Source organism: Lolium perenne, chromosome 2 (genome assembly GCF_019359855.2).
Source record: "Lolium perenne isolate Kyuss_39 chromosome 2, Kyuss_2.0, whole genome shotgun sequence".
NCBI lineage: Eukaryota > Viridiplantae > Streptophyta > Magnoliopsida > Poales > Poaceae > Lolium > Lolium perenne.
The window spans coordinates 53,828,459-53,840,932 of record NC_067245.2 but is presented as its reverse complement, the minus strand read 5'-3'; the positions used below and the strand labels follow the sequence as shown (position 1 = coordinate 53,840,932).

The 12,474-nt window shown below is 45.2% G+C and overlaps 1 protein-coding gene and 1 long non-coding RNA gene across 3 annotated transcripts; one reads left to right on the top strand and one right to left on the bottom strand.

Annotated features, from left to right (window-relative positions):
* Positions 1-2,163: 2,163 nt before the first annotated feature.
* Positions 2,164-4,054, bottom strand: LOC139835154 (uncharacterized). The gene is made up of 3 exons (XR_011750878.1): positions 3,757-4,054; positions 3,409-3,653; positions 2,164-2,634 (listed from the first exon to the last, which is right to left on the bottom strand). It is a non-coding gene; the product is annotated as an uncharacterized lncRNA (long non-coding RNA).
* A 3,847-nt stretch (positions 4,055-7,901) lies between these two features.
* Positions 7,902-11,484, top strand: LOC127332630 (uncharacterized). 2 transcript variants are annotated; one of them, XM_051358949.2, is made up of 3 exons: positions 7,902-8,417; positions 8,626-10,495; positions 11,083-11,484. In XM_051358949.2, the coding sequence occupies exons 2-3, from the start codon at positions 8,648-8,650 to the stop codon at positions 11,221-11,223; spliced, it is 1,989 nt and encodes a 662-aa protein (XP_051214909.1). In that variant the 5' UTR covers positions 7,902-8,417; positions 8,626-8,647; the 3' UTR covers positions 11,224-11,484. The 2 variants fall into 2 exon arrangements, with proteins under 2 accessions (XP_051214909.1, XP_051214910.1); XM_051358950.1 differs by lacking the exon at positions 11,083-11,484 and adding an exon at positions 10,648-11,073.
* Positions 11,485-12,474: the final 990 nt, after the last annotated feature.

Below are 12,474 nucleotides of genomic sequence, written 5' to 3'. Positions count from 1 at the left end.
CCTCGATCATTTCGACAAGTACACTCTATCCGTACGGTGCCTCGCATCCCGTTCCGGTAAGTATCTCTCTCCCAGGCGTTCTCCCAATGGGTTCCGGTATGCTGCCGGTCTGGTGGAATCGGCTTCATCGTAACATTCCGGCACCGCGGCCCTTGCCTGCCGGTACCTAGGGGGATCTATTTCCTCCTCATCGTACGCTGCCCTTGCAGCTCGATAGTTTTGCCCGGTCTCATATCTACCGGCATGATTGTTTCCGGCATAGCCTCTGGCGTAGCCTCGCTCTGCCCCTTGGCTTTTTCTTCTAGCATCATGTTGCCCGGCTTGTTGCTTTCCGGCAAGAACCGGATCGTACACAGTCATCTGCTGCGCATTCACATCTTTTTCTCTTTTTCTATCCGGATGGGGGGATGAAGCCTGCCCATGGGACTTGCTACCGGCATTCTTTGTTGAACGCACGGATTTTGAGGCCGCTGCCTTGTTCAGCTTAGCCAGCTGCTCAGCATTTTGCTGCTCTATGGTTTCCAGCAGCTCTCTGACGCGCTCTTGCTGCTTTACCAAAGCCTCTCCGGAAAGCGACTCACATAGCTCTCTGCAGCCTTAGCAGCTTTTATAGTTTTATCCGGGCTGCTATACTTAGGCTTTTCCACGATGCTAACGGATGCAGAGGCGCTCTTGCGGTAAGAATCTCTTTGCGCAAATCTTGATCTAGGTTGCGAGCTTTTAGCCGGTTTTCCGGCATCCTAGCAGCATGCGCGCTAACGAAGCAAAGCCATGGGCAGCGTTATACTCACGTACGGTTAGGTTCAGCTCGCGGCTGCGCCCGACGATGTCCTTGCCGCTCTCCGGCATCTTCGGCGCTGCGCCTCCAGCCTCCGCTTTGAGCCGCCGGAGTCGATGTTCTCGCGATGGGGGTGGCGAGGACGTTCATCGCTGCACGGAGCGGTGTCTCCGGTGGCGCGGATGATGCTCCCGCTGCGCCTGCGCCGCGCTCCAGCGGTGGCTTAGCCGCACGGGTCGAAACCGCGCGACCGGCACCTTCAGCCGCAACCTCCTTTCCTGCACCAGCCACACCGGTCATCATTACCTCAACGCTGCCGGCGGCGCGACCAGCACAGAGCCATCTTGGCGGGTCCGGTGCCACCAGCACCGGCGAGAGGCGCCGCGCACGGGGACGGTGCCGAAGTAGACGCGGTGGGCTGCCGAACTCGATGATGCGGCCGTTCTTGGGGAAGATGCCGCCGTTGGCGAAGCAGCTCGCGTTGTCGTTGATGAAGTCCATGGCGTAGATGCGCTGCACCAACGCGGACACCGTACGCTCGCCGGAGATCTCGAGGACGCCCGCCCGAATGTGAACTCCATCAAGCGCCACTTCATGCCCCACGGTGGGCGCCAACTGTCGTCGTGGTGAACGAGCAGATGCCATAGGATGGCTTAGTTTGGGGCCGAATGGACGCAAGAGGATTCGGGGAGGGTTTGCGATCAGGTGGGAAGAGGTTCCGATGGTTTCCTCAAGAACTTGGCCAAGGCCGAGGTTGAAGAAGAAAGACACAAGGAAGAACTCCCTCTAGATCACCATTTTCATTGATTCACACAAGTTCTGTGCTCTGCCTTCCTACATACGCGCGTACATACTTGCCCGTGAAGAAGGGCTGCCCCCTCTCCTTATATAGGGGAGAGGGTGGCTTACACTGCAAGAAACCCTAATGGCATCTTTGACTGGACAAACTACTTTACAGAGTTACTGTACAAAGCTACTTTAATCATAGGTGACACCGGGGCCTTCTTTTATCATAGAAGCTGACGTCCTCCGGCTTCTTTCTCCGTCACCTCTCTCTTTGGCGCCAGGGCTCTGAATAAAGTTACTTTGCTTAGCTCATCCTTGTCTTCTTGCTCTGAAGAGAATCTTTGACCAGTCCTGCCCGACAGGCTCTCCTTTCCGGTATCTTAAATAGGGTTAATACCCCTTTGGGGATACCGGCTTAGCCTTGCTCTCCCGGATTCCTACTAGGCTTCCGGTAAGAACATTAAACCGGTATCCTGATGGCTCAAACCATCCGGTTTGGCATGCCTTTGGCATACCGGGGGTTATCCCCCCAACAATAACCTGCAACATAAAAACGTTGCAGCCCCGAAGGGTCATTACACTTGGAATGGAAATGGCAAGATGTCATATGGTGGCTTTTTATGGCGCCTATCGCTACATGATATTTGGCAGGTGGAGTTCATATTTGCGTAAAGCCAGTTTTATTTTCCCTACTCTCAAAACATTTATTTAAAACATAGTATATCAATAAGACTAATTACTACCCATAATCCACCTGGTGCATTAATATTCAGAAATTCGACTGACGAGATCATCCAACAGTTTCAAGCTCTAATTGCTCATAGATGTCCGTAACCGGGGACACGGCTAAGTACTTAGATTTGACATGGTTGTTTTCATTAAGAGAATAAAACATTTATCTCTCGCAACCTCTCCACTTTGATAATATCCCAGGGCCAGCAATTTGAAAACAGTATGCACATAAAACAACTACCAATGCATAGAAAACAGTAGGATAATGAGTTTGTGACACTTGCCTTGGTCGGTGTTCAGACAGTCGTCGCAATCGCACTCGTTGCAATCCGGGCAATCTAACGCAAGCAAAACAATTCACAATCAAACACCAAACAACACAAACAGGTATAACACATAATGAAAATATGCATGCATGCTCTGGAAAGAAATTTGATATCAAACATTTTTATAAACAATTACTTTATGCAATAAAGATTTCAAATAGCCATTTAACCATGAACAAAATATATATGTATAAAATAGTTTCTTGCAGGCATACTGGTGAATAGGCAATTTAAGTATCTGCAATTTGGCGTTGGATTCATATTAAAATATTTTGCAGAATTTAAAATATACTAAAAATACTATATACACGATTTTAAATTGCAAAATTCGCAAGTTTCGTAACAGTACAAACTAACAGTACCAAAATATTCTTCTCATTTTTCTGAATCCAACGATATATTATTTGTTCAAAACCGAGTTACGAAACTTTAATAATGAATTTTACAAGATTAAACATTTCGCGGTTTATTAATAATTTTATCCGAAAAGCTGTCAGGAAAAGTTTCTCGGATGGAGAAACTTTCTACACGAAAGTTGCAGGGAATTCAATTACGAACTCAATGCAAAAGGAATCATCTAAAACGGAGCTATAGATTATTTGTTATGAATTTTCAAAGATTATATGCGTGAACAAGCTAGCACCAACTGCATGACCGATCGATTAGGAAGTACGAGACAGTACGGTTCAGTTATTTGAGCTACAGCCTACAGTGACCCTTGGATTCAGATCTAGTGGCATACGGAGGATTTGCTAATTCTATTCCAAAGTGAAAGCTGTGGCTTACTGTGGCACAGACGCGGCAAGGTGATGGCTCGGGCGGCGTCTCCGGATGATTTGCAACGGCGGTGACGTGGTCTGAGCAATGCGGCGGACACTGGCAGTACCGGCGGTGTTCTTGGCGACGGTTCTCGCGATCCTGAACGACGGCGACGACGGGACGACGACGACAACACCGGGCGGCACACTCTGCTGATCGTTCTTGTCTTCAGCAGAACTCCGGCGGCGATAATATCCCGGCTCCTTAGTGGTCTGTAGATGGGGTAAAAGGATGAGAACGAGGTGGTAGATCAAGGGGAAGATATTGGCGTAGGCGAGAGGGTCTCAGGAGGTCTGAGACGACGACGACATCAACCTCCGAAGCTCAGCGATGGCGGCGGCGGCTCGAACTCCGGCGAGAAATTTGCGCAGCCTGGCGGCGCAAAAATTGGGGATTTTAGGGGAATAAAATAGAGGAGGTTTGGGGGTATTTATAGGTCGAAAATCCGTGGCAAACGCCAGCGAAATCGTTGAGATTTTTGCGTACTGGTTCTCCGTTTCCTTCTCGTACAGGAGCTGGAGTTTTGCTGAAGGTTGAAGATGTACTGCGGGACCCACGGTCAGGAAAAGAAAAATTAAAGAAATCAAGAGAAGAGAAGATAGGATGCTGTGCGTCGTGGGTTGCTGGGACGACCAGCTGAGCCGTTTGGCTTGGCTGTGTCTTTTGCCCTGGCCGGTCAGTTCTCTTTTATTTTTCTTTATTCTTTTCTCTTTTCTGGTTCTTATTACTGTTTTAGCTACAGGTTATAAAACTGACGCAATTAATAATTTCGAAAATTTGTAAATACTCCCAGTACAATATCTGGACATAATGAGCACAGCTCCAATCCAGTAAGGCACTAGGATAAAAATAGTATGCATATAGATTAATCAACAAGGAGCAATACTAGCAGTATAAAACTTTTATGCAAGATACAAGTAAAACATTTTCTAAAACTGAAACTTTAACATGCTGATATGATGCAATGCATGTATTTGAAATGCACAGTTTTTGGGATGTTACACATACTGAAAGGACAGTAGGAGATATACCGTACCCAACGTCCTTCATCTCAGTATCAACGCCAATAACAACATTTGCGGACTTGCCGTTGTTCCCACGCTGATCATGGCGTTCTGGGCAATCAGGAGCCCAATGTCCAGGAGCGCCACAAACATGGCAGTTCCCTTTCTTCTTATAAGGAGTCTTCCTCTTGAAGTTGGTTGAGTTGGAGGCTTTGTTCTTCTCGTCAAACTTGCCTTTTCCATTGTTCTTATTCTTAGACTTGTGAGATTGGAAGTTCTTCTTCTGTACCACATTGACACTAGAACTCCCTCAAAACTACGAGCGCGTGTGTTCTTTGCTCTCGCCTTCTCTTCCACATGAAGCGAGCCAATGAGATCCGAAACGGAAAACTCTTGTCTCTTATGTTTCAGAGAAGTAGCAAAGTTCCTCCACGAAGGAGGAAGCTTTGCAATAATGCCACCAGCCACAAATTTGTCCGGTAAGGTACACTTAAATTGCTCGAGTTCTTTGGTAAGGGACTGAATCTCATGAGCCTGCTCAACCACGGAGCGCTCATCAGTCATCTTGTAGTCATAGTATTGCTCCATAACATACAATTCAGTGCCAGCGTCCAAGACCCCAAATTTGGACTCGAGCGCGTCCCACACATCTTTACCATGGTCGAAAGCTATGTACGGGTCAACAATGTTGTCCCCAAGAATGCTGAACAAGATCGCCTTAAACATGGCGTCGACCTTCTCAAACTTTTCCTGTTCCTCTGCAGAAAGAGGCCCCTCAGGTCTAGCATCCGTGGCGCTAAATCAACCTAGGTTTGTAAACCATAGAACTGCCTTTGTGCGCCACCTCTTGTAATGCATACCATCAAAGATGGGAGGTCGAGTAGCGGCAGCAACGCTGCTTGAATTGATTTGCCTAAAATTAGGTTTTTGGATTGTTGAATATATAAGCAAATATCTATATGAAATAATCCGTATAAGTAATTGATAAATCATGACTATGAAAATAACAAATAAACCAATCGTGCAGACTAGTAAGGTACATGAACATATCACATCTAAACAAGACAAACCGATCACATCTACCACAGAAACTAGAAGAAGAAACTCTAACAGAAACTGAAAGAGAAACGATAAGATCACATACTTTGCAGCAACATCGTTGTCGCCCATGTTTAGGTTGCCGAAGAAGTCGCTGAGATCCGGGAAGAAGTTGTCGGTGTGGAGGAACTCATCATCCGATGATGACGTCGTGATGCCAGTAGTCGCGCCGGAGCGCTCCCCAAAAACATGATTGTCCCTCACCCGTACAGGTTCACGAGAGGCAGGGTTCCGGAGGCCTACTGTCCCGACAGTCGGTGCACGCCGACGGAAGGGATGAGGACGTCGAAGGCGGCGGCGCAATGAACTGGAAACATGTAGTCACGTATGCGTCTAGTACAGGCTAGGGTTTGCGTCTGCGCTTATATAGTGCGGTTCGGGAAGGTCGTGGGACGCAGCCCACGTACGAGTCCAGAAAAACCGGAATGAAAACGGTTGTGTTAACGTCCGTTAATGACTCGTAATTTATTACACAATTAATTTCTCAAACATAAAAAAGATAAGCTCGGCTCGGCGAGATTCCCGCAACCCGGGACGTGTTTGGCAAGGCGGGCGGCGGAGGAGGAGGAGTGCGCGAGGGCTCTCTCTTCTCACTCACTTGCTAGCACTAGAACAACCCACCTTATATACCACTCCAACTATCTTCCAACTAGCAATGTGAGACTAAACTTTAGCCCCCACTAGTGCTGCCACTGATTTTTGAATTGTGCCATGTGAGTTTCAGAATTTGATAATGGGCCATGGGCCAAACGCCAAAATGCCCAAAAATTCCAGCATGGGCTGCCGATGTTGTTGCAGCTAGCATTTATACTACTTACTACTTGGGCCTTCATTATGTTACCTGCTTGAGGCTTGTAGCTCTCCTAGAACTCGATATGTTATGTTATCATGCTTGCAACCTTATGAATTAGCAGTACTATTGTTAAAACTGTATGGTCAAAACTAGTAAATCACCAGACTTATGCCATGTACTTCAGTGGAACACCTGGACGCTTGGATTTTGGGCGTGTGAAAGATGCTATTCTAGTTTTTCATTGAAAAATGGGCCTACTGATCTGTTCCTCTACGGGCCCAACTATGATACTAGCTGCCTGCACGGCTCCACCTCGCTCCACCTCCTTTTAAAAGAAGATCAGCAGAGAGACATTCCACAGCGGCACAACGCCTTCCTTCGAAAGCAGAGCAGTAGAGTCGGTCACTCCACGGCACAATAGAGAAGACAAAATGTCACTGAAGCCACCCTCAAAAACACAGTGGGCTTTCCTGCTGGCTTTCTCTGGCAATTGCGTCAGTGCAGACTGGAGGGCGAAAACGCGATGGCTAGGGTTTGGATCACGGGGAAAATCAAGTCTGCTTATTAATTAACTTTGGGGTTCTCTATGTGCGCCCGAACATTTCACTGAAATGCAGGTTAATCTTCATGATAAGTCCATGTCTATGTGGGTAGATGCATGCCATGTTATATACTGTACGTACTCGGTCCAATATCACTTTTGATTGCACTGGACAAAAAACCAAATGCATAGAAAACTACCGTACAACACTACAAAAGTTAAAGTATGATGCACACGCACAAGAGCGGCCCGAGGCAAACCGATCGAAAAGGTTCGTTTTGGTTGCATGGACAGGAGGACAAGGAAAATCCAACCCAACGGTCTGACATAAACGGACCAACGTGTCGGCGATGACCTATTTTCCGTTCTAAATTTTGGCTGAAAATGCGTCACAACGGACATGCCGTGGACCACTCGCGTGTCCCATCCTTGCTCGATCCATAGGCCACCGGCAGTTAAAGCCACCCCTCCCGCTTTTGGCATGGACGTCCCGGAAAGTTCATTAAAATGTGCATCTGATGATATAGTTTTGAATAATATGCAAATCATATTTGTTGATCCAATTAATAGTTAAAGTTTGTCTCAAAAAATAAAGTAGCCATGTATTTAAAAACAAAGGGAGTATATTTAATGGGTGTGTTTATGTTTCAGTTGACTGAAATTTTCTTAAGTCTAAGTCACCTCAGAAAAGTGCAACTGCAGTTTAAAGAAAAATGCAACTTGGTTCAGTTGCACATTTCTAGCAGAAAAGTGCAATAACACTTTTTTAATAGAAAAATGCAACTCAAACACTTTGTATTAAGTGATTTAGACCGAAGAAAATCTCAGTTGACAGAGACATAGCAAAACCAATATTTAATTATGAGAAGGTTAGCTCAAGAACTTGCCGCTTGTAGAAACACATAAGCACATAGCACCACATGGCTAACGTCTAACTTTGTCTTTGGCATTCTGTGGAGTTTGTCATCCACGGCGCAAAAAGCATGGCCGGCAATGGATCAATCGATCGGTTCAAGGAAGGCAAAAGTCTGAAACAAACCTTGTACTCGTAAACGACGTCTGAATCTAACTCTACCCTTTAAATCCCCGATTTCTGAACCTTGATCTCTCTGATCCTGGCCTTCCTGGTCGTTTTCTGGGCAAATATAATTCATGCGCTGGGAGTAGCAGACGTGGCTGGGATTACAGCAAATCTAGACTAAGGGTGGGCCTTACTGACCGGTGGGCTTAAAATTTCAGTTACCCCTTTTTCCTCACCTCAATCTCTCTGCAAAACCGCGCTTCTGTTCCGCCTGCTCGCCCCGTTTCCTGTTTAGACGCTGCGGCAATGGAGATCATCAGGTGATCGCGGCGGCGGTAAAGCGATCCAGGCGGCGCACGTCGTCCCCGAATCTAGACGTTCATCCTCGACTCCGCGACCAGTTCCCGACCAGTTGGAGCTCCAACTTCTCATTATCCCTGAGACTCTTGACCCGCGGCGGCCGCAACGACCTGCAACTCGCCGGTAGGGGAGACTAGGACAACGAAAGGGAGGAAGGAGGTAACCACCCGGATCCCATTCTCACTTCTTATTCTTAGTCTCGCATTGCTAGATTTTTAGTTTTTCAGATTGATAAATGTGGGGTTTGTGGCTGTTAATTCAGGGGTGTCTACTTCTAAATTATCCATGCGGTCAATTCAAGGATGTCTAGGTGTTATACATACATTTAGGAATAATATTTACAAGGTATACATCACTTTTCATGTAGGACATTTTCTGGGAAGTTAATCATGGATCCTTTTGAGGCTTTGATTGTACGATTTCACTTCGGTGGCGAGTTCATCCGAGTTAGTAATGAATTACAGTACGTGGGGGGAGATGAGTCCATGTCCTGCATTGAGCGTGCTAAGCTATGTTTTGTACAGCTGAAAGGCCATTTGAGTAACCACATGAATGTTAAGGCATCGATGAAGTATTATTATGTTACTCCTGGTAAGGAATTGGCCAATGGCCTGTTATTTTTGGGTGATGACATTAGCTGCAAGAAGATGTCAGATTGCACCATTGATGGTAGACTGGCTGAAGTATTTGTGGAGTACCATGGTGAAGAGGATGAAGAAGAAAGTGAGAAAAGTGGCAGCGACTTCCAAGATGAATTTGAAACTGAAAATGACAATGAAGATGGTGAAATTTCAGAGCCTGAAGTTGTGCTCATAGCAGATGAAAGCAATGTTATTGGTGAAGAAAATATTCTTGTGCCAGTTGTAGCTCGAGTTATCAATTCTGTGGTCACAAGTCCAGCAAAAACGAACATGAACAGAAACTCAACCTCAAACAGTTTTCAAAGAAGTGATAAGTTTGGACAGGGAAAGAGCTCACAAGGTGTATTCTCTCAGGGTGCTATGACCAGCAGCTCGCAAGTTTTAAATCCAAACACACAAGGGGGTAGCCAAGGACATTTACTAGCAGATCATAGTGGGATGGCTGATATTGTAGGGGGTGAATATGATAGTGATTCAGATGATTCAGATTACGTGCTTCCTTCTGATGACAGTGGTGAAGATGATAAAACAGTGCAGCTCAGAAAGTTTGCAAGGATGTACAAGAAAAAGTTGAAGGATTCTCAAAGGTTTGTGGAAAGTAAGGCAACATGTGCAGTCCCAATTGATCTTATGGCAAATATTGAAGAAGTAACTGAACAACAGAACATAGAGGCTGAATATGACTCAGGTTCAGAAGATTTTTCTTATGATGAAGCAAGTGATGGAGAAGGGAAATTTATTAGGAGGAGGACCAAATATGCAAGATATGATTCAAATACTGAAATTCCACACTTCAGTCTCGGAATGGTGTTCAAAAGCAAGATTGAATTTAGAAAGGCGGTGATTAAATATGGATTAAAGACTTATAGAAACATTAAGTTCATGAAGTCAGAAGATGACAGGGTGAGGGCAAAGTGTGCATGGCCAGGATGTCCTTGGCTCATATATGGTGCTATTTCCAGCAGATGCTCAAGGTTTCAAATAATAACTTACGAAGATGAGCACCATTGCGCTCCAAATAGAGTCAACAGTCTTGTGTCTGCCAAAGTAATTGCAAAAAGATATGGACATTTCATATTAGCTAACCCTACATGGAAAATCAGTAACATGCAATGCACCGTTTTGAAGGATTTCTTCGCTGATGTCTCTATATCAAAGTGTAAGGCAGCCAAAAAAATTGTCATGGACAAGTTGCTATCAGGTTTGAAAGAGGAATACACTAAGGTGTTTGACTACCAACTAGAACTGCTAAGGAGCAACCCTGGCAGTACTATTGTTGTATGCTTGGACCCAACAATTATGGAACAAAACATATTTCAGAGATTTTATGTTTCCTTTGAAGCCTTGAAGAAGGGGTTTAAAGCTGGATGTAGAAAAGTGATTGGGCTTGACGGATGCTTTTTCAAAGGAGCATGTCAAGGTGAGCTCTTATGTGCAATTGGAAGGGATGCTAATAACCAGATGTATCCTGTTGCTTGGGCGGTTGTAGAGCAGGAAACAAAAGAAAATTGGGAGTGGTTCATTGGCCTTTTAATCAAAGACTTGGATATAAATAATGATGGAGATGGTTGGGTTTTTATTTCTGACCAGCAAAAGGTAAACTATATTATTTATGTATAAATAACATTCTTATTTATGTACCTATACATTGTACATATACATTCTATATGTAGGTAGCTATATTATTTATGGAGCTAGGTCCATTAGTTATTTTACCTTACATTCTTATTTTTCAATTACATTTGTAGGGATTGATAGCTAGCATGCAGAATTATTTGCCAAGGGCACAACACAGAATGTGTGCAAGGCACATCTATGCCAACTGGAAGAAGAAACATAAATGCAGAAATGAACTCAATTATGCTCTGTTCTCTTTCCCTTAATATTGTATACTGTACATAAATGCATAAATGAACTCAATTATGCTCTGTTCTCTTTTCATTATATTGTATACAGTACATAAATGCAAATATGGATTCAATTCTGTTGCGTTCCTCTTTCTTTATATTGTATATATTGAACTAAATTCATGGTGTTCTCTCTTTTCTTTATATCGTAATCAGTACATAAATGCAAAACTGAACTCATTTTTGCTTTGTTCTCTGTTCTTTAGATTGTATACAATACATAAATGTAAAATTGAACTAAACTCTACTATTTTCTCATATTGCAACAATTACCAGCAATCGCAAACAGATTTCCAAGTCAGAGCAATCCAGATGCAGAACAAAGGAAAGGAAGCATGTCAATCTAGTTCAGGAAAGAGGAAGGGAAGTAAACCTGTTGATGCAGCAGGCAAATTTCAAAAGAAGGCCAAGAAGTGATCATCAACATGCACTTCTATTTTTATTTTTTTTGCTTTTTTGATGACAAACCGATGTCCTGAACATTCCAATTGTCACTTTGACCTACTGAAAATGATGTACTGACTGTATGGTGGCTAATGGTACTTGTACTACCTAATCTGAATCCATGTCAGTTTGTCATTTCTATATCAGTTTGTGTGTCATTTCTATATCAGTTTGTGTGTCATTTCTATATCCACATGACTTTCATTGACATCAAACCGTAGCATTACAATTTGCCCATTACATGACCACGCTAATGGCATCGCAACCTGTGAGAGAGGAAGAGCAGCTTCAGCCTGAGGCGCGGCGACAGGTCTGTGACGGCGCCCAAGAGCGCTCCGAGCCGGTCGAGCGGCCGGAGCTCGTCCGCCAAGGACAGGTCGTGCCCCTCCATCACCAGCCGCGTCAAGCACCAGCCCACACACAGGTGACGCCTCGCCATGCCGCCGTCTCGCTCCCACCGCATGGGGGACGGCCTAGTACACTGCTTTCAGCTCCCCAGCGCGCCGGACCGGCTGCACCGGCGACCTAGACGACGCCCTCCCTTCGGCATCCCTACAACGGTGGTTGTCCCTTCCGTGAACGACCTCGGCATGGCCACGGCCTCTCCTCAATCCCCTACACGCCCCCAGGCTGGACCAGGCCCAAATCCAACGTTAGTCTAGATTCCCCCTAATCCCAGCGCACAAACAACATTTGCCCAGAAAACGGCCAGGAAGGCCGGGATCGGAGAGATAAAGGTTCAAAAATCAGGGATTTGAAGGTCAGTGTTTGATTCAGACTTCGGCTACGAATACAAGGTTTGTTTCAGACTTTTGCCTTCAAGGAAAGATGAAGAGAATCGAGTCGTACGTCATCACTTTGAAGTTTGAAAAGGCTGCCAACATATATCACACCCATCACATATATGGTTGCCCCCGTCATCCTTTCCTTTCCTCTGTTGGATATTTAGCTGTATGAAAGGATGCAGGAAGCCAGGATCAATGCTGATTGCACGCGGCACGCATCCATGTTCCTCTTTCTGATCAACAATGCTCAACATATATAGGCTTGGCGAGGCATCAATGCTCAAATGTTCCTCTTTCCGATCAATGCTCGACCTTGTAATCTTTCTGTGAAGAAACCGTGTGCGGCGTTACTGTAAGTTGGTCAGCTAACATAATGTAAGCTTGTTTGTTCAGCACACGCTGCGAGAGTAAGAATTGTGGGCTCGGATCTATGAGCTTT

Coding starts and splice junctions, on each gene's coding strand:
- LOC127332630 (XM_051358949.2), top strand. CDS start 8,648: ATGGATCCTTTTGAGGCTTTGATTGTACGATTTCACTTCGGTGGCGAG. Junction 10,496..11,082: donor TTATTTCTGACCAGCAAAAG/GTAAACTATATT, acceptor AACAATTACCAG/CAATCGCAAACAGATTTCCA.